General features: G+C 38.7%; 2 protein-coding genes and 1 non-coding gene across 5 annotated transcripts in view; 2 read left to right on the top strand and 1 right to left on the bottom strand.

Annotated features, from left to right (window-relative positions):
- Positions 1–10,170, top strand: part of ALDH5F1 (aldehyde dehydrogenase 5F1) — a 30,845-nt gene extending 20,675 nt beyond the window's left edge. Inside the window, exons 13-20 of the mRNA XM_089168025.1 lie at positions 1,567–1,652; positions 3,587–3,619; positions 3,727–3,759; positions 5,262–5,362; positions 8,919–9,004; positions 9,691–9,797; positions 9,878–9,955; positions 10,049–10,170. Coding sequence (XP_089024151.1) covers positions 1,567–1,652; positions 3,587–3,619; positions 3,727–3,759; positions 5,262–5,362; positions 8,919–9,004; positions 9,691–9,797; positions 9,878–9,955; positions 10,049–10,087 — 563 coding nt within the window. The 3' untranslated portion in view covers positions 10,088–10,170. The remainder of the gene's footprint in view (positions 1–1,566; positions 1,653–3,586; positions 3,620–3,726; positions 3,760–5,261; positions 5,363–8,918; positions 9,005–9,690; positions 9,798–9,877; positions 9,956–10,048) is intronic.
- Positions 10,171–11,506: 1,336 nt separating this feature from the next.
- On the bottom strand, positions 11,507–18,931 carry LOC149006116 (37S ribosomal protein S27). 3 transcript variants are annotated; one of them, XM_089168024.1, is made up of 4 exons: positions 18,655–18,931; positions 17,386–17,479; positions 16,876–17,143; positions 11,507–12,422 (listed from the first exon to the last, which is right to left on the bottom strand). In XM_089168024.1, the coding sequence occupies exons 3-4, from the start codon at positions 17,097–17,099 to the stop codon at positions 12,332–12,334; spliced, it is 315 nt and encodes a 104-aa protein (XP_089024150.1). In that variant the 5' UTR covers positions 17,100–17,143; positions 17,386–17,479; positions 18,655–18,931; the 3' UTR covers positions 11,507–12,331. The 3 variants fall into 3 exon arrangements, with proteins under 3 accessions (XP_089024150.1, XP_089024148.1, XP_089024149.1); XM_089168022.1 differs by having other exon boundaries at positions 17,386–17,446; XM_089168023.1 differs by lacking the exon at positions 17,386–17,479 and having other exon boundaries at positions 11,508–12,422.
- Positions 18,932–20,923: 1,992 nt separating this feature from the next.
- Positions 20,924–21,002, top strand: LOC149006115 (small nucleolar RNA SNORD36). Its single transcript, XR_016169975.1, has one exon. It is a non-coding gene; the product is annotated as a small nucleolar RNA SNORD36 (small nucleolar RNA).
- Positions 21,003–22,187: the final 1,185 nt, after the last annotated feature.

Below are 22,187 nucleotides of genomic sequence, written 5' to 3'. Positions count from 1 at the left end.
ATAAGATAGGAGGAAGAAAGGAAGAAAACAAGATAGGAGGAAGAAGGGGACTTGAGAAGAATCAGACTGTAGTGTGAACAGTGATTGCTTCTACTGCATCACTCTACCTTCATTCTTTTTGGCCCTGGCTTTTGGTCTCCCTTGAATCCCCTTCCCCTGGGAACTCAAATCAATTTGGCCTTCACTTCCTCCTCTGCTGAACCCTGCTCCCTCCTGTGGTAAACAACCTTTGATTTCTTGCTAAAAACAATATCTTCTCCACAGCCTCTGCCTGGTATCACATCCACATTCCCCTCTCCTGCAGTTCCTTGGTACCATCTTGTCCGGTTCACTGGACACATCCTGCGCCATTTTTTCATTGACTGGAGAACTGTCGCCCTCTGTCTCCCCACCCATTTGCTTCTTATTAACTGCTGAAACCCCAACTCCCTACATGTGTTTTCTGTCCCTCTGATGAAGATATCCCTCATCTTTTCTTTGGTTGTTCATTCAGCAGACGCATCTGGCTTTGCAGCCATGCCTCCATCTGGCCGACATCCAGATGCCCTCAGGACCGAATACCATTGGATTGCCTCTTTTAAAGGCCCTTCATTGGCAACTTTTCTGAGAAGCTGATGTTTGGTGCTTGAATCTGGCAGATTTGGACTGAGTGCAACATGTGCAGATGGACTACCAAATCCAGATCTCCTGACCAGATTTGGAAGGCCATCTGTAATGATGTTGGCTCTAGAATCGCTCAACTTCACTAGCGGACCTTAGCTGACACCCTATGAAACAGGCTCATTCTTGTTACCTGGGATCTAGAGAGTTCTTTATTGGCCCCTCATTGGTTCTCGTAGCCAGGCCTTCCCTCTCTCCCCCCTTGTGTTTGTTTCCCCCCCTAGGATGTTTATATATTTTTATTCACCCAAAAAATGCGTTTCTTTTTATTCTGTCATCGATATAAAACCTAATAATTGAACAATTCCACTACCCTTCATGCACACTTCAGTTTGCGGTCTATAGTATAGGTATAGGTCCTTGGCTTAAAAAAGATATTCTGCACAACCAACTTGACATCTTTTGCCATAACCAGCAGGTGGTGGTTATCTTTATTACAGATAATATCTATGCGCTAATTTGGGATATTTAAGAGCTCCTCCCTTACATCTACCAAAGGAGTGCAGTTGCCCCTCAATGGGGTACTATTACAGCCACTGCTATCCCCGTTAATACTAAGAAGTTAAATGAATGATTCTTCCCTCTCATCATCAAGGTTGGGTAACTAATTCGTCTTTACCAAATAGAAGCTGCGGCTGGTAGATGTTTAGGTGAACCTCCCGGGGGCATTGAAGTCAGAAAACAATAGATGTCTAATTTACACAAATTTGGGTGTCAACAGGGGCACCCTCCCCCCCCCCCCCCCCCTCTTTCTTTTGGTGCTTGTTTAGGTTTGATTTTTTCTAAGAAGCTGTTGGTTTGATGGTTCTTTAAGTTAAAATTATTCTAGATGTTTGTAGTTTCTGTGCTTCTATTTTCTGGTCAGTCACTTATACTTCCAAAGTCTTACAGAGCTCTAATATACAGGTATTTATGAAAAATTTGCAAATGCTTTTGCCAATGCGGTTCAAAACATGAAAGTTGGTGATGGTTTTACTGAAGGGGTGGCACTGGTATATTTTCCTTCGCAGCTTTAATGTCAAATTCTTGAGAGAATTCTAGTTGTGCTGGTTGCTGATTTATGTCCACTTTATCTTCTGGATATGTTGTCCAGGCCATTACCTTCTACTGTTAATTCACTCTTTTGCTGTATAAAAACTTTATGTTAAGCGTTGTAAAATTGATTTTAGTTGTTTTGAGTCTTTTTGACCTAGAAGTTGACATTAGAAGGTTAAGGTCAATATATGGCTGGCATACATTTGGTTGGGCCGTGGAGTGGCCCATCTGCTGAATGATTGATAGGCCAATCAGCCTCCATGTTGCTGACAACCAGCTAGATTTTCCAGAAATTATGCTGACTTTAATGAGTTTGGAAAGATTTCAACACATAAACATGCTGTCAATCAGCTTTATTACTTACACTGCACTACCTTCCACCCCCCCCCCCCAAGAAAAAAAGAAGAAGTTTGTTTTAGTATGATTTATATTTCAATTAGAGCTGATTGGAAGGCAAAGTATCCATGTATCCCACCCCACTGGGACAAGGCTTCTTGTTCTTTTCGAGGGTGGTAATTTCTATTCAAATATTGTTTGGTTTGATTTTTTGAACCTTATTTCCGTGAAATAGAAGTTTTAAAATAGCTAAGCTGCTGTTTCAGATTTTCTAAGCTGTCTTGAATTTCTATTTCACTTTGCTCTTTAATGAGCACATGATTAATTTGATGGATGAAATAGTAATTTCATGTCAACAATAAAACACTACCCTTCTCCTAAGTCCTAATGGTCTTTCCACCATGATGCTGCCACTACCCCCCCCCCCCCACCATTATCACCACTACTACCATCACAATCACCATCACCATCTCCACCTGCCACCACCATTTAATGAAAAAGTTGCATGCACACAGACACAGACACACACACTCACACTCTTTATTCCTGCTTTTCTGTTCACATATAAAAGACTAACAGAAAAGGAGAAGACAGATGGATAAAAGAAAAAGAAGGGGGTAGCATGATGGGTTCTAACAGCCGTAGGTGTCTCACCCATGGCTATGTCATCTATTGAACATGGATTTTACTCCATAACTAAGGCTACTAGGTCACTAATTTGATTTTTCCAATATGAACTCTTGTTGCGGTGAAAAAGCCTATCTATAGCTTGGCTATGGCTTTACAAAATAGAAACAAAGTAACTGAAATAGTAACTTCATCAAAATAAGAACTCGTAAAATAGTAACAAACTAAAATTAGAAGCTATCTAATTCAAATAGAATATACTTTCTAAAACTGAAAATATAAACTGAACTTTTGCAACATGGATAGAATCTTTCTCCACTTGATGGGCTGACATGATGTCCTAAAAAGCATTCGCAAATAAGGCTGGCTGTCACTGTTTACATGAACAGTGACGTGAAGACTGTTTTGTTCTTTTTCTTCTTCATTCATGCTTCTATTTGGAGTGGAGTTGCCTTATCTGATGCTACACTGAACCAACAAAAACTTGCCACATCATCAGAACCAGGCTGCCTTTCACAGCAGGTGCATCCTACAACCTTGCTGGGCTGGTTTGGGGCTTCCCTTTACTGGTACATATGCGCTTGTGATCTACATCACCTGCTATCACCATTGCCATCGCCACCGCCAGCTCCACTACTACCTGACTACCTTGGCCACCCTTTCCCAAAGAAGTATAGTGAATCCATCTTCAGAAATTGAATGATCAACTGGACTTTTTCATTCGTAAAAAATATTTCATATTGATACTAGTATAAACAAAATGATTCCACTTTTTTGAGCAAAAATTTATTTGTTGACTAATTAATGGAATCAATCTGAAATAGAAATAGAAATTGTGCAAAATCTTTCCTTGACCGAGTCTTCTTTCTCTAGTCAATCAACAGTTACTTGACTCTTGGCTAATATGTGTTGCTCATTGTTGGTACAGGGTCCACTAATCAATGAAGCAGCAGTGCAAAAGGTTAGATATGCATTTATCTTTCGTAGCTGTAGAATGTTTTCTGTAATGCTTCTTCGTCCCTTGAAATAATTTTCTTTGTTCCTTGGCTCCTTGACTTTTGGTCACAGGTTGAGTCATTTGTTAAAGATGCTGTTTCAAAGGTATGTTTTGTCATCCATAACAATACAAAATTTTTGGTACTTTCCAAAAGAATGAATACTTGTAGTGCTGCTTCAGAAATTGATCAGCATAATATGGTTATCTCAGGTTAAATTATTTGGTGAATGATCATTGTTCTCTTACGTAATCAGTTTGCTGTTATATATGTTCTTTATAAAGTAACCGTACTTAATGTCAAAAGCCGAACAAACTGGAGCACATAATCTGAGAAGAAAGTCAAAGATGTAGAGAGAGGGGAATCGCACACACAAACACTCTCATAGAGTGCAACCTAACAAAATTAATATTCAATTCAGTGTATCTATTGTTTGTTTACATGAGCATTTGAAGAGAAAAAATTTAAGACACCTAGTTGGACAATAGAATTGAATCTAAGCTTACGCATGCAATTTAAACAAATAAAAGACTGAAAAATAAACTAATATACCACTTCCAACTGTCACTTACGGAAAAAAAAATCCCTGATCAGACTAGTTTTGCCTTGATTTGGGTCTCCAAAGCCTTAATGCCCGTCCAGCCAGTCAAATGATATTCATCACAGGCGTAATGCCAAAAATTCCTCAGGCCAGTCCCCTCCCCCCATATTGACGCACCCTGATGAATTTAGAATGTAACCACACTGCACTCGGATGTGTCACTTGCTTTATCTAGGGATTACTAATTTATATTTTTCAAGCAAGGCAATGAGTTGTGTGAGAAAAAAAGAGTATATGCTGTAAGGATATCCAAATATCTCTTGGTTGTGGCTCTTTTTTTTTTTAATCCTTTCTCAGTAATTCTCTGATTTAACATCCCCACCCCTGGGTAATAAATATTGGGATTAGATTCTTTGTGTAAATAGTCTCGGAATTTGTAACCAGTACTGAGTAGAGAGAAGAATCAAGAGAGTCTGAGGGAGAAGAAGAGAGAACAGTGGGAGAAACAGGGCTGGTGGTAGAATGTATCTTCCACGGTACTAGCCAACAGATATATTTATAATGGCGCCCCCCCCCCCCCCCCCCCCCCCCCCCCCCCCCCCCCCCCCCCCCCCCCCCCCCCCCCCCCCCCCCCCCCCCCCCCCCCCCCCCCCCCCCCCAAACCAAATGAGAATTATGAAAGGAATATAACTTCGAATTCTTGTCTAATTAAGCCTAAATCTTAATAGGAAAGTCACCTCAACTAGGACACTAATAACTAAAGACCTAAACCCATAAGGAAACCACAATAAGGGGACTCCCCCTAACATGTTACATCATAATACCTCATATTCAATATCTCATGTCTCTTTACACTTCGCATTACCTATGATCGGATTTTAATGGTAATTGCGGAGCTAATTTTTTCACCTCTCCTATCAAAAATGAAAGAAATAGTGTTCTTTATCATCCCAATAACTTACCTAGTATTTGACGTCATCCAGACAATATTATAGGAATAGCATAAATGCAAGTTTTTATACTATTAACTTTCTTATTTTCTTTCATATGTAAAACTTTCTTCAAAGGGAGCAAAAGTCATGCTTGGGGGTGAAAGACACAGCCTTGGAATGACATTTTATGAGCCTACGGTTATCAGTGAAGTCAACAGTGAGATGCTTCTGTCAAGGTATATTCTTAAACCCAATAGTTAGCTTGATCTTCCATTGTTAGAGTTCGATTTTGACATTTTATCTTAATATTATGGTTATAAAGGGAAACGAAAGGCTCTTCCTTTTTTGTTGGTGAATAAAAATTCATTACCCAAGAGGGGGGGGGTGTATAGATTCAGGGGGGATCTTAGGGGGCCAAGAAGCAACAATGAGCTTTTTCCTTGGAGAATATACACTATACACAACGGGTGGAGGGGGAGAAAATTGTGGAGCCAACAAACATTTAAGGAGATGGAAACCCGAATCTGTATGTAAGATCTAGAGTTGGTTGTTCATCCTAGTATTACATACTCCATTCCATCCAAATATGAGAAATAGTAGCCCCAAAAGCCAACAAACCAATGCATAGAGAGGATCCGCAAAAGTTTTTGATGATCCATTTCCACTCTGTCAAAAGGCAAAAGTCTTCTTCTTTTCTTCAGCATTTTAGGACTTTTGACCAAAAAGAATTGGAAACTGAACATGCAAAGACTAAGTGTCAACACTTCTGTAGCCATTCAACAGAGGCAGCAAGGAGAGACAGTTATCTAACATTGAAAGAGAAAATCTTGGTTGGAAGATAGTTTGAAAGCATTCACCAATCATAGAAACTGTGTGGGAGTTTGCTCCTTGAACCAGAGACCTTGTGCCTTATAGGGCATCTATATCGTAGGAGGTTTCAAGCTGATTTGGAGGTGAAAATGCCTGAAGAAGATATCTCCAAGAAAACCAATCTCCTGAACTAGAAGGCCTTCTTGTGATTGGAGAGAGAGCATTCCCCATGAATGCAAGCTGTTGAGTTGGCAGTAGTCAAAGTCCCAAAAATGGTGATGCCAGGAACTGTTCTGCAGTCCCACTATGTAAATGTTTCTGCATGTGACTAAGGGTAAGAGGATGCCCAAGGGGTCCTAAATTATAAAATAGTATGATGCAGTTGCACCAGTTTGACTGGACAAACTACACCTAGTTTGGAAGGCCAGGCAAAAGAGAACTAGGCTAGATGTGGCAATTTCTTCCATCGGGGGTAATTAGGCTATTTATATTTAATGGATTTTTCTTTTATGAACTAAGAATCTTCATTATAGGAGAGTTAACTATAGGTAGTGGCTATAGGAGTTTAAGTTTCAGTATTAGATTCTTATTAGGAGTCCTTTTCTGAACCATAATCCATCTTTTGAAGAGTATATTATGTATTCCGATCGATTAGAATGAATGAATGGAATTGAGTTCTCTCAAAGCTGCTGCTGTGGCATGACTGCTCGCTGACTGGTTTTCTTCTTCCTGTTCATTCTCTGTTGGTTTAGATCTGGTTCTCTCGTCTTCTATGTGTTCTTCTCAACTCTCTCTATCATCATTCCCTGGTTCTTCTTATTCTTACCATGCAATTCTGTATTTTATTTCCATACTTCTGACTTAACAAGTCTTCCTGTTTCTCAGTGTTTCTTTCTCCTTTGAATCTGTTACTTCATACTTAACATTCTGTTATTAGATTTTGCTTGGTTTTGATCCATAACCCAGGGTTAAGCTCTTCCGGTTTTGGCTTTGATTTATATCTCCTGTTTCTGGTTTTCTCTGTAACATACCCATCATGCCTTCTTCAGATCAATTAAATTATAATTCTCTGGCCTGGGAATCATTAGTAGATCCAGGTGATCATATAGTTGTCGTTGCTGCTCTATATACTTGTATTTACCAAGTTAAAGCATTGAATTCTTGTACCCATCTACTGTGAATCATCACTGAATTCTTGAAGTTATAAAAATAATTACCCTTTAAGCACAACCTCCAAGTAGTGTTTGGTAAATCTGGAATAATCCTTTTTTTCCCCCCTGGAAACTGCATTAAATTTCTGGAATCCTTTTAATTTTTCAGTTTTGTTCAGATGATTCAATCGGATACTGGTCCTCTGTCTGTGCCTGGTCCTATGTGTCTCACTTATTTTGTTTTCTTATAGACTTTATTTTAGACTGGACCCACTGAGGGTGGTTTGTGAAAATTGAAATATTCTCCTTTCAAACTGTTTTCAAGGCCACACTTCTGGTATGGAATGAATAATTCACTAGCGTATTACCCCGCATTGCTCAATAGGAGATTTGATACGTGACAGTTATTTTGTGATGTTTTAGGATTCTTGTTTTTCTAAATTTTTCTGGAATGCTACCTGATGTTAGTGTCTGATTTACCGAACCATGGTTGAAATGATGCTGTCCTGCTCTGCTTACCATTTAAGCATACTTCCAGACACCTGGATCCATCTTATGTATCGTCAAGCTATGGTATAAGCCATAGCAGATCATTATCTTAATCATAATCACACAGAAGCTGCTAGACAGATTTGCAATTAACTGTATTAGATTGTAAGCAAGAAATAGAGCAAAGAAAGATGCATAGGCCTCCATTCCAACTCACATGTTTAGATTGGATATCGCCAAGACTGCTCTCATTTCATCTTCTACAGACTCGGAATATCAATCTGTAGCATTTATAGTAATTCTGAGTTCTGCTCCTACTGGAAATTTCTGCTGCTGCTGCTGCTGCTGCTCTCTCTCTCTCTGTCTTGCATTCTCTTATTTGATTTAGATGTTTAGGGTATTTTCGAAGTCCTGTCTTTGTTTTTGCCTGGTAGGAAATGAAAGCCATTCTCCTTCCCTTTTCACAGGGAATTCCATCTCAAGTCTCTAAATCTGAAGTCTAAATCAGATATAGACCCTTCAACAGATATTGGCCTATAAGCGATGCATAGAAGAAAGGTAATTCATATGAGCACTCCAAGCTGAACCTGTGACTCTTATGAGGAGCTACTAATGGGTTTAGCTACTGATAAAGCAATATCAGTGAAGAAAGGCGATTTCTTCTGTAAAGCTCTTTCTCTTGTGCGAGAGCTTCCCAGAAATACTTTTGGTTTAGTAAGTTTTGCTTTATAGTTGAAACATCAATTGGGTATTCGAGGTCCATAAGTTCTATTGACTCAGTGTATTTGGTCTATATCCATATACTTATTTGTTTATTTTTTTGGGGTTGGGGTGGGGGGTGGATCTGCTGTAGCTATCTTTTGAGATTGCAGTTGCTCCTTGTGTTCCACAAGCATTGATCCGCTTGCTATACTGCTAATACTGTAGTCTGGCCATTAGAAACTACTGCTGATGGTCTAAATTAGGTATAAAGGTTGTAGTATCCATTTTAAAGGGTTCAGCTAAGTTTCTTTTTCTGTTGCTGGCTTCTGACCTGACATACCTAATTAATGAATTGTGAAAATAAAAGGGAGATGGATCTAGAAGAATGAACGATTGACTTTGGTTCCTTTTATCTCCTGTTAGTCCATCGTGTGCATCAGACTATCAGTAAGATGCAGATTTAAGTCCCCCCCCCCCCCCCTTTTCTTCTAATTTCTTCTATTCTTGACAAACACCTGATTTTGTCTTGTGGCCAGTCTCCCCCATTTTGTTTGATGAATAAAATATTAAAATGTTGATTTTTTTTGTGTACCTCTTCCATGGCTTGACTTTTTTTATTTTTATTTTTTTTTTTACACAGAGAGGAAGTCTTCGGACCCGTTGCTCCTCTTATAAGGTTTAAAACAGAGGACGAAGCAATTCGAATTGCCAATGATACTAATGCAGGTTATTTGTTTTAACTCCAAATATTGGTTAATTGTATACTCTCAGCATTGTAAATTTTATTAGGGCTTGTTTGGTTACATGAGTCGGAAGATTTCAAATCTATGGAGTCATAATTCATAAACTTAACTGTTTGGTTAACCTGAATTTGTGGAAATTCCATTATGAAAAATTGTTTGGTCAACGTGATTTTTGTGAATGCGCAAATAGTGCTTTTATAGTAGAGGTGAAATCTCTGGATTTCACCCCATACCCATAAATCTACAGATTCATGTTCTTAGTGCAAAAAGATGAATCTCTATATTTCATGAATCTAGGGATTTTCACAGCCAAACGGGTATAAATCTCGCATTCATGAATCCAGAGATCTGAAATCTCTGGATTCAGGTAACCAAATAGGCCCATAGTCAATTGTCAATGACATTTTTACAAAAAAGATGTTGGTTAATCTAGTAAAGAAATCCATCTGATCCTGTATTTAGGTATTTACCCTCACCCCATAATCTACAAATCTGAATTCTCTTTTTCCACTTCCCCTCATCTTTGTTGACACAATTTTTGCACAAGTTATTAATGTGTTAGATAATGTAACCTTGGAGTTGGAGTTGCAATTCAATTTCTTATGCTTCTGGAACATGGTGGACTAGCTGCTCACATTTTTGTGGTAATATTTTCTGCAAAATATGTAGGACTCGCTGCATACGTATTTACAACGAATGTCCAACGGTCATGGCGTGTGTCTGAGGGTCTTGAATATGGATTGGTTGGTGTGAATGAAGGATTAATATCCACAGAGGTGAGCATTCAGTTTTCACTCATCATAAGCTAACCCTTAATGTATGATTAGAGCAATTGACAAAATTGCTATCCATGTAGGTGGCTCCTTTTGGAGGATTTAAGCAGTCTGGTCTTGGACGAGAAGGGTCTAAATATGGGATTGATGAATACCTGGAAGTAAGTAGACTGTGGTCAAGCCCGCTATTGTGCATTATTTATCTTACTATGTGAATTCTGGAGGATCATTGACGGTTTATAATGTGCTTACAGATCAAATATGTATGCTTGGGGAACATGGGTCGTGCATGATACAAAATGTTATGTTCATAAAACATGGAGGCTCGAGTTTATTGCATCGCCTAGGGTGGTAGATATTTTGATTTCCTATTTTTGCAATGTCAATTGTACTCGATGTGATTTTAATGCTGTCTTTGTGACCTGATTTGTTTGATGATTACCAATTCAGGTGGCTACCACTGTTAGGTGAGGAAAACAACGAGGATGTTCCTGAAGAGCTTGGACCATATCATAGCACTCCAAAAGCCTTATTATGATCTTTGTAGCTCAAGACTTAGGCATTGAATAACGGTTTACTAGGCCAGAGCACCCTTTGCATCTGTGCGTTAGCAGTAAACTTGGTTTTGTTTAAACTTGAACCTCAAAGTATGCTTCTTCTTTTTTTCCTTTCTTTCTGGCAATGCCTGGTTGAGATTCATTGTTGAATGTTTTGGTGTTCGGAATGTCATCTTTTTGTGATCATCGCATGAGGCTCCCATGTTGTTGATTGTGTGCATTACCTTCTTTCCCCCGATTCATAAACTGCATTTACAAGGTTGTGATAATTGACTGTTAAAAGTTAGCGATTTCATCGCAAGTGAGCTTGATGCGTTGTTGACAGTGCTTCAACAATCGTTCTTCTAATTGTAGACAGCATATCAAGAATTGGGGTTGCATTGGATGTTAGATCCCTGAACAGAAAACGTGAAGAGCAATAAAACACCAATTCTAGGTCTGTTCCAGAAAAATTTGATACGGTTCCATGTTTTTGAACTTCTGATAGTGTAGCGATGTAACTGTCATGAATCATGATGATTCCAAAGAAAGAAATAATTGTGAGTTCATTTGGATTTTCCGAGCTGAATGCCTATCTGGATTGTTTGGTTTTTCAAGTAGTGCGGCATGACCAAAGTTTTTACTTCATTTTTCAGCTACAAAAGTTGCAGTTATTGAAATAGCTTACATCGTGTTTCATCATCTTCCAACAAGATGAGGCCATTAAAACTCCTATAAACGTGAAAAAGAGAAACCATTGTACCTCAAACTAGTTAACCCTTCATTGCTAGAAGACGTAATTGCTCCCATTGACATCCATTACAAGAGCAGAGAATGAGATGATTTTTTGAGGGTTCTATGCGAATGGTAATAAACTGATAATGATAGGAAATCCATGGAGACAATAGATGTCTTTTGTTTCCTAGTGAACTTGCTTTGGAGGACGAGTTTTACAGAGGCACATTTAGGGTACAATAAGGTTGCAGACTTGATGTGATGTTGGTACTAACTGACCGGAGGGAGAGATTGGAGTAGTTTCCTCCTCCCTGCAGCCTGGCTTTCGCTGATGAGATCTACCCCAATCCCTAGTAAAACTTGCATGAATTCAGCCAATTAGAACAATTGCCATTTCAGTGCCAAATTAGGTTGATTGATCCATGTTATTAATGATATGGGACATCATTAATGGTCATGGGAGCCCATCAGTGGCAAGCAGAAATGCTCATGGTAAATGCTACCCAAGAACAAAGATGAGTAACAAACCAAACATTGTGGGTGCACGGTCATATTGCAGGCATGGTCACAATCTTATTAGCAGTGGTTTCCGCTTACAATATTTCTCAATGAAGCTGGTAAGTGGCAACCGCTGCAGTTGTGCAATCTATGAACCCTGCCGAACTTGGCAAGCATTACGATTAATGGCTCTGGTTGCATTGGACATACTAGATGGAAGAGTTCTCAGGAGGCCTGAATGCCACAAATATGGTGGCTGACTTTTGGCATAGACAGTTATCCTGTCATTATTGAGAAATCAGTTTATGAATTGGTCTAACTCGAATTTTGTCCTTCAAGCTGATCAAATAAATGCCAACACTGGTGGCCCTTTAATAAATGACCAAAGATTTATGATGAGTACAGTTGAAAAATATAGAGTAAGGCTGAATTAAAAAACAAAATTTCAAGAGGGGAAAAAATATTATTTCTACCATCACATGAACAAAGTACAGCAGCTACAGAGAAGGTAGGAGATGAAGACCAAAAACCATTTAATACACTTTTGCAGCTGATATTCTTTCCGAATTCCCCCAGTAATTTAGAGGGGATTCTCCAGGTGGATAGAGCCAGTTTGAGTGCTGCTTAGTTTGTCCGATTTGGGTCTCTAACCCGTTTATGTACCGAAAAGAGAAGAGATCTTAACAACAGACAGACAATCTGACTCTTCACCAGTATCCTCAAAACTAAAAGAATAAGATAAACCAAAAAGAACATAACAGGTCACTTCTACTTGCTACGTTTAACAGCACGTCTTCCTTGACCCTTCTTGGGTGGACCCTTCCCGCGACGCTTTAACATTTCTAGTTTAGATAAGCGCCTGTCGAGATCCAAAACAGAGTTGTCAGAAATGCAAATTGAAGAATCCACCAGCCACAATCATTTAATCTTTGAGGCTACCTTAAAGGTTTAACTGGAAAAACTTTAGCAATGGGGTATTGCAGCTGAAAGTGTGATGATGGCCAGAAAATAAGAAAGGTAAAATCAATCTTCGGGGTCCAGCAATTTCGATTTTCAAGTATAGACCATTGTGTGAAATGATAAACCCAGTGACAAGAAAATACAATTCAACAAAGCCTTAACCGAACTCAGGCTGCCCACTTGCATCTCCTGTTCCAGATTCCCACCCATCTAGGCTAACTCTTCCATTAAGTTCCCAAGTCTGTTCACACTATCTTGATCCTCTTTAATTCTGGAATTGCTATTTTAACGCCTCTTAGGTTTGCACCACGCCAATTTCTCGATGGTGCATCTCTTATGGTTACACAAGGTTTTACACCCCAGGATTAAAGACTGGATTATATATACCAGATGGAATAGCTTATCCAACTTGATCCTGGATAATAATCCAAAGAATATTGATTCTATCAGCCATGACCCTTGATTGGGAAGATTGAATAGGAGATGCCCAAAAGGGATAAACCACTCTACCTGATCCAATCCCAAGGTTCAAAACCATAGTTAACACATGACCTATCCATCTTAGTCAACTTTCTCTCATTCATACCCCTATAACCTATTACATCGCAACAAATTGTTCATTTATGATTATAATCATTGTATGCATTTTAGTGCTTCCACTCCATGTATCCCACAACCTTAACATCGACTGCTTACTTGAGGGCCCACAATTCAAAAAAAGCACTCCCACTGGGAAAGTCAAGAGGAAAGATTAGGACTTAAAAACACTTCAGAACAGCTACTAGTCTAGCTAATTTATTTTGGAATCTAGTTTTTACCATAAAAAGAAAAAGAAATAAGAATCCAATAAATACAAGAAAGCTGGCTTTGCATTGAAACAATATTTGTGAACTTCTCTTTGAACAAACTCAAACAATCTATCAAGTGGTGGGATGGAAGAATTTGAGCATTGAAATTGAAATGAAATAATTTTATCATCATTAGACAATCACCTTATCACTAAATACCAAATATATTCTCAACAAACTATCTTAACTAAATTATGATTTTTCAAAAGCTCTATAAGCAATTCAAAATAAATCAACAGGTGGGAGTGCTCGACAACAACAACAACAATAAGCCTTGTCCCAACTAAATGGGGTTGGCTACATGGATTTTTGCCTTCCAATCAGTTATGTTTGAGGCCATGCTAGATACAAGGCCTAAGCTATGCATATCCTTTCTCACCACTTCTCTTAAGGTTATCTTAGGTCTTACCCCTAACTCTTCTAATTCCTTCAATATGACTTATATCACTTCTTCCGTTAGGGGCATTTATAGGTTTCCGTTGAACATGGTTGTGCCACATCAAATGACTTTCCTAAAACTTATCACTTATGGGAGCAACTCCTAGACCAACTGTAATATAATCATCCCTTATCTTATCCTTCCTAGTTTTGCAACTTATCCATCTTAGCATCTTCGTTTTTGCTACACTGAATTTATCTATATGATTTTTTTTAACAGCCTAACACTTTGCACTGAACATCAAAGCTGGTCGAATGACGATCCTATAAAATTTTTCTTTAAGCTTTAATGGAATACGTCGATCACACAAAACCTTGGAGGCACCTCTCCACTTCATCCATCCTATTTTAATTCTTTGTGAAACAACATCCTCTATATCACCTCTTTTATTTATGATTGAACCTAGGTACCTAAAAAAGTCACTTTGAGAAATCTCCTTATTGTCAAGTTTCACCACCTCATCATCTACCCGATCATGACTAAATTTTGTCTTCGTTTTACTTAATTTAAAGCCTCTTGATTCCAAAGTTGCTCTCCATGATTCTAATTTGGTATTAATCCCCATTTGAGTCTCATCAATCACACAATATCATCAGCAAAAATCATATACTAAGGGACCTCGTCTTGAATGTCTTTGGTTAATTCATCCATTACAAGTACAAATAAATATAGATTGCCATGCCTGTCTTGTACATCATCCAACGTCGTTGGGGTGTTCTTCATGCGGCGTTGGCATCAATAAGGAAAACTCTGCTAGTGTTTTGCTGCCGGTCCAAAGCCTGGGTAAAGGAGGAGGGTTGGTGTGTCAGATCGGCTGCTAGCACCGGAAAAAATCTAGCTAAACCTTTTTCATGGATTCGACCTTATATGAATGTGCTCACATATCAAAATAATGAAATCCAGCTAAGATTCTAGAACAATGATAAGATAAAGCGGGCATATGGTAAAATTTGATTAGGAAAGAAGGTTTCTATGAAAACTGTACACAGAGCGGTTGAAAGGATGCCTATCCTTCAGTGACAATCCATGGCATCTTGGAACTCTAGGAAGCCAATGCAAAAGAAAATCAGTGAAATCTTTCGGGAAAGTCCCATAAATGCACTTTGCGGACATCATTTGGCTAGGATAAGGCTGAGTTGTTGTTGTCTATGGACATCCTCATAGATGCTGCTAAGAAATTCGGTACTCTAACATCAACGAACCAATGGCATTAATGGAATGCATTTTCCATAAAAAATGTACAATAGATGCAATAAAATTGTCCCGAAGCTAGATCTCCCAGTACTTACTAGGCATTTCCTCAAACCCCTGCAAATTCTAAACCTTAGATCAAAACAAAAAGTGAGAACCATTTTACAAATTCTTGGAAACTGTCAACTATTTCCTTCAAATATCCTTCAACCATTCTCCCTAATCGTTCAAGAGATGAATGCCCTTCAACTTGCGACATGGTTGGTCCACTCCAAGATACGCCAAAAAATTGAGCCATTCAACTTCCACCACTAAAAATGCACATGCACAGAGAGAAGGAAAGAGAAAGCTGTTTCCTCAAGCAAATGCTATAACCTGCACCCATTGGCTAACGGAAATCCAGCATTTCACAAATCATCTGCTGTGGGTGGCTATATTTATGGATGTCCACAAGCTTAAAAGTCGGTTAATTTCTTTGGTACTTTGGGTTCTTTTGACCAAATAAGTTTCAAGTTTTCATAAAGCAACCTATTTAATTGTAATTCAAAGTCAGGACACTGATGATAAGTTTATTTCTGGACGGTCATGATAATGGGAGCACAAAACATGTCTATGGGTAGATTTCCCCAAAACTTTGTTAATGGAAAATGCATTCTTCATATTGATACGCAATTTACGAAAATGCATGAGTTCTTCCAGTATAACTTTGGCCAACTCACTTCTTTACCACCTGGCTAAAGTGTGTTTCAGAATCAGCAATAATCACTAAGCTCTTCCAGTCCTCTTTCAATAAGAGCTCTCTAAACATGGGTCCCCAAACGGATTCCCCTTTCTTCATATGGAACTCAATGAATGTAAGAAGACAGAAACAAATGGAAGGCAAGGCCATGGGATAGAAGTCTTATTGGAGTTTAAGAGATAAGTGCAAAATAGGTTGAGTCTTCCTAGTATTCAACCAGCATGGTAAGGATGTTCCTAAGAAGAAGAAGAAGAAGAAAGAAGAAGAGGGGGGGGGGGGGGAATGGTAGGGGTTGTGTGAGTGTTTAGAACCCATACCCACCTGACCATTTGGATTGTCCCTAGACAGAATAATCGACGATTGGAGAGGATAACTCAGGTCTGATCTCATGCTTCAGAGTGTACTAAGCATGGAAAGATAGCAAGATGAAGTCTTGAGGAAAAATCAGACTATCCTATCACACCAAAAATCATGAACTCATAATATAACACCATTCCAGTTATTTTATATTTTCTTTTTCCTTATTGGTGAGTTAACATCTTGGGGTCCATAACACTTTTCCGGCATTCATATACAATTTTCCGGTAGTCCTTTATGTATATTAATACACACAATAACAGAAACTCCTCCTGCCTAATGCAGCTAAGGCAGATTACACAGAGAAACCATATTAGATCACATGTTTGAAGCATGCTATCCTAGTAGTGACACTGATCTAATCCTTCCATCATGGTTATGTACATTATCATGCCCATAGTCATCAATATGAGAAAGCAATAAAGATTGGAAATTGCAAAACAAAATGGAAGTGCAATTCACCAAAGGAAATGGTAATGTATAAAGGCATCCGGAAATTTTACCACAAGCTTACCCAGATGAGCAGTTCCAAAAACCAAAAGCTAATTACCCCACAATATACATCTTTCCTACAAGAATATTTCCATACCAACATATCGTTCAAAAGACCAACAAAATCTTATAATTTTAATCAAAATTTGAAAAGGGAAAAACAAACATTTTCCATGAAACAAGAACAATTAAATGAAAATTTCAAAGAAGCATCGATGGAGAAGAAACTTAAGCATGAGAGAAAAAAAATATGAAGGGGCAAGATAAGTGTTGGAAGAGGCAATACTCTTGTTCTTGACGGCCCATGACGAGTGGATCGTCCTTTTTGATGTCATGAGGGTACCACGAAGCAACTTTCTCACCGATAAGCTTCTTACGGAGGAGCTTGTGAGGAGATCTTTGTCCAGTTGGGTTCAGAACATGACCAAATATCCTTGCCCTCGCCTCTGTTACTCCTCTTATGGCTGCAGCCGCCAGCATGCTCCTCAGGCTCCCGCCACTGCTACTCATTCTGCCAACCACAGTTTTCACTCCTCTGTAGCCTCTACTCTCCACTGCAACCCATATCACAGTAAATAATCGGGAATATTGTACTGCTTAGAACTTGAAGAATAACCAGACACATCAGTAAAACCTATATAAGTAACTGAAATGATAGAGCTTCCCTCATCACATCAACGAGAGGTCAAACGTGAAGCCTGGAATCAAGACCATATCTCAGTTTTGCAATCCGAATGCACATACTGAGATAGAGACAGAATCCAAAAACAGATAAAGATAGTGAGAAGGATTTTACCTCCACTGGAATCCCGGCGGCCTCTGTTCCTTGAAGACGGGGAGAGAAACCTCGAAAGGGTCTGTTACCAAGGTTTAAAGTATCATGTATAGGGCTGTTACCAAGGTTTAAAGTATCGGATGGTCGGGTGTTTTAAGAGACGTACGTACCACGCAAGAAGATTGATGGTTGTGGAATTGAAAGGAAATGATCAAAGTATGCAAGGAAATGATATAATATAAACATAAAGCAATAGATATAGCTAATAAATAATCATTCTATCATGCACCTATTACTTAAACATGTGTAATGCATAACCACCAAGAAGACATAACACCTTTTTAGATAAGATTTTATTCATTATGCTTATGAAAGATTGTATTCAAAACAAAAACATTCATTCAAGTTCAATGACAAGTAAAAGCAACCAAGATTGTAATAATGAACACTTCAGCTGTGTTTTTTTTTATAAGAAGAAAAATATGTAGAATCAGAAAAAGAAAGACATTACAGTCATCCATAAGGTTCTTGGCTTATAGTAGTGTTTGTTCACTGGGCATATAGCTGGGTTCTTTTAATCATAATAATAATGGAGCTTTTCAAGTAATTAGCCATCTTTTAGGGTTCCCCACCTTTTGTAACATGTAGTAACTTCTTGGTAGATACATGACACAAACCTGTTTTAAGCAATCAATCCCAAGTTCCATCTCTGGAACCAAATTACTCTTTGAAAACCTAAATTCAAGATTGGTGGAAACACTTCCCGGTAATCAACCACAGTAGCTCCCCTCAAATATACTCATTTTTATCTTCACCACCCTATACATAGATAAACCAATCAAATATTGGTTCGATTTTGTTTGAGCTGTTTGGTTCTTTACCGGTCCATTATAGTCAGATATCCCTTTGCTATTGGTTTTCAAAAACCAATAAATCTGACTATACCAATTGATGGACTGAAACAGAGCAAAAGAATCACAATAAGACTCAAAGATAGATAAACATTAAAAGGAAGAATTCGGGTCGATCCCACAGATTTCTGTAAATAATATCATAGCCTGAACAAGTGCTACACACAAGAACTCATTCCTGTATTAACCCAAAAAAGAGGACCAATATCTAAACACCAAACCGCGTTACTTACCGTGAAGCCATTGCATCTTATTCCTAATCACATCTGAGACCCGCAAACCACCAAACCGTATAACAAAACAATAAAACCGAAGTGACAAAACTCAGGTTATTATTACTAATAATGCATAGATATATGCCTGCGATTTCAAGTCTCACCTGAAGATCTCTGGGAGGAAACCCTGAAATGGCTTTCTATCCTTGAACGCTGGAGATAACTGTGGAGAGTGGGCGGTCGGACAGCAGGAGGAGGAAGAAAGAGCAGAAGGGAGTGGGAGCGAAGAAGAAGAAGAGCAGAGAGAAGAGGAGGAGGCTACTATTAGGAGAAGTCACCCCAACAGCAGCTGAAGAGGAGGAGGCTAATACACTGCAACTCGTAGCGAAAGAGGCTGAGAGTTGAGTTCCACCTCTGTAGAGAAACCCTTGTTTTTCTCCGTTGTTGAGGCCGGTTTGTTATCGATACGTAGCGTTTTGTATCGTTTTATTGGAATCTAGCCGATAAATTACTTATTACTTTTATTATTTTTTGAGTTTTTTTCATGGTGTCGTGATCATTTTAAAAAATTACAAGTAACCCATTATTACTTAAGTGTTTTTAAATTTGAAATGTGTTAAGATGCAAAAACCTTTTCCCTATCAAATTACATTATTGCCCCAATAGTTACGTCCCAACGTCTCTCCTCCCGCGAGTCATTGTATGTAGCACCTTCACCTCAACACTTGAGAAGTCGTCTTCCTCCTCCGATGCCGACTTTTGGATTCCGTCACCACACACCTCAGAAGTCGGACATGGGCGATGACACTATCATGCAAACATGAATCTATGGTTCTGGCTTCCGTGCTTTTGTTGCTAACATAGGATTGATTGCCCATATTAAACTCAAACTTTGTCAACTTTGCTCAGACACATGTGTTCCCAAGAATTGGAATCAAATAAGAACGTTGAAGTGCAATAAAGAATCCAATTCTTGGGTTTAGCATTTACCCCCACCCCCCCCCAAAAAAAAAAAACCAATATGGTTGTGGAATCATTCAAAATTAGGTTGAACCTTATAAGGAGTTCTTGTTAAATCTAAATTTTGATCATCTTTGCTTGGTAGCTACCAAAAGAACACAAAACATTCAAAATTGAGCTTCCGAGGACTCTTCCTCTCTAGGTGTTACGCCCTACAATTTTAGGATCACTTGAGCATCAACAAGATACCCACCCTTACTCTGCCGGCGACCAACGTTGGCAACCACCACTCCTCACTCGATTTCCCTCTTGAAGATGGAGTATTGCTCAAACAGGACCTTGAGAACGAAGAAGTAGACGAGCACATCGATGCTTGAGCCGATTTTGTTTTCTTCTTAGCATCTCCACTTGCAGGTGAAAAAGAAAAAGAAAAGATCTTTGCTTTCTTTGGGCTATCTGTGGTAAATAGAGAATTGAGAAAGCTAGTGATATGACCACCAAGGTAGATGGGTTGCTTTGCCTCTTTAGATCGCCATAGATCTTTAAAGCTCTAGATTTTGTCTTGGTGAACCACTTTCATGTTTCGCCTTTTGTTGAGGAACAGAGTTGCGTCTAGAAACAAGCATCAAAATCATTGAACTTCTTTTGCTGTTGTTGTTCATGGTGTAGAGGTTTATCTGGTAGAACGGGAATCACAGTTCGAACTAGTTTGACAGTTGTTGACCACAAATTACAAGGGACCCACAAGGTTAGGGTGATGGTTTTTTTTTTAATTAATTTTTAAATGTTTTATTATTTTTACTTTTGGGCTCACCATAATTTGTGGTTGTAACGGTGTTGGGGGAACACAGAGTGCTCCCAATCAAGGGAGATGACCCACACCAACTTAAGTGGGTAGCATGAAAAAAACTTTAAAAAAAGAGACGTATTGATTATTGTTGGTCATCTAGGCACATATCTGCCGATACATTGAGGGACATGGGAAACTACATGGAAAAATTGAAATCCAAATAAGCATCAGCCTATATCGTATCACAAGCTTGTGATATGGATATGTATCGGCTGATATGAAATGAAATAGGCTGATACTTTATACCTTGTCTGTTACTGCAAAAGATCCAATAGAAACATTTAATCTTCAATTTGGTAGAAAAGACCACCGCCTAGCGGCGTACGGGGCTCGCAATTCCTCCTCCAAGAAGTAGACAAAAGGTCATGCAAATTGACCTCTACGCCACTTACTTGTGAGGTATTGTTCTTTGCTAATTGAGCCATACCCTCGTGGAAGATTGGTCCAAGACACTCCAATAAGTGTAACCAATTAAATGAGACTTACCATGAGACCTACAGTCAGTCCATTAGGGGCAGTTTATGTGCACCTCAACTACATCCTCAGAGGTAGCTTTATATAATTATTTAAATATATGGTGGGGCTCTGTACTTATTCCATGGAAATTCAAACTCTAGACCTTATACTATGAGATGCTAAACTTTAATCGTCAACTAAACCAATCCTTGAGGTTGAAAATCAAGTTTTCCAACACTGAAGAATCCCACCAAGGGACTTTCTCACTTCTGAAAATAATGGAGAAACTGTAGTTCTAGACTTCTAGTACAAGCAACAGGTGCAAGCGGGCTTTGAGAATAACCATATATGGAAAGAAAAAGAAAGGCCAACTGCATGGTTTTATTCAAAGTCGCTAGCATCTCAAGATAGCTAACCAGATAGAAATTAGTGCAACTTCATGTACTAGAAGCAGTAAGCTTAATTCATGTGAGAATCAAGGATTCTGACATATCAATGACCATGGAGATGATAGTAACCTTAACATACTTTTGTTCTACTTGTTGTAGTGATGGGCTTCCGTTGACGAAAGAAAGTTTGTCCGGTACAAAAAGTCTGGAAACTTTCATGATTTCATGCAATTGTTGAAGTGCGTTTCATTTCACTACGTAATACATTGATAGGGAAGTAGATTATTATATCCCATCAATCCCTGTACTTGAGTTCTTACATTTCTATAAAGTTATGGTCACTTGGCTATCAGTGTCAATGCCTCTAAAATTTCTTTCTTATCCTGATTATCACAAAATTATTTGGATGTTGGATTAGAATTCTACTAACTTAAACATGGAAGGAGATGATTCCACGTGGCTAGCCTAGTTAAGTTGATGTGGCTAAGTTAGGAGAGGTCTTTGTTGGATAGATACCACCACTACCATGATTCGATATGTTCAACTATACTTAAATGGTAGTGCATTACAATGATCAGCATGCAGGAATGGCCTTTCAATTTCTCCAAAAAGAACAGGAAGAAGTTCAGACCACAATATTCGATGCTAGCTAGCTAGCTCTATCTGCAATCTTAAGTAAATTCACTGTGTCTTTCTGAAATCACTAAGGTTGGGGTCATGGACCACAAAGATATGCAATATTGTATAGAGACATATCAAGATTATTCCTACCTACACAGTACATGATCTTAGTAGTCACTGCAGTACTGGACCTTGAATAAGACTGAGAGTTACAACTTATCCTCGCAATCCTCTTTAAGAAATAGTAAGGAGGAGAGAAGACCCCATTAAAAGTTACAATCCATGAAAGCTGGGTCCCAAAAACCTCACCCTAAAGGAATATATCCATCCTTGAGAATTTATTCTCAAAAGGCATCTAAAGATGCTTCAAATTCAAGCTAACATACCTAGAACAGCTTAGATTCAATTCTTTCTTTCTTCT

Source organism: Hakea prostrata, chromosome 9 (genome assembly GCF_041222555.1).
Source record: "Hakea prostrata isolate BN-2017 chromosome 9, UWA_Hpros_2, whole genome shotgun sequence".
NCBI classification, from domain to species: Eukaryota; Viridiplantae; Streptophyta; class Magnoliopsida; order Proteales; family Proteaceae; genus Hakea; species Hakea prostrata.
Note: the sequence above shows the minus strand (reverse complement) of the source record. Positions and strands in the feature narration are given on the sequence as shown.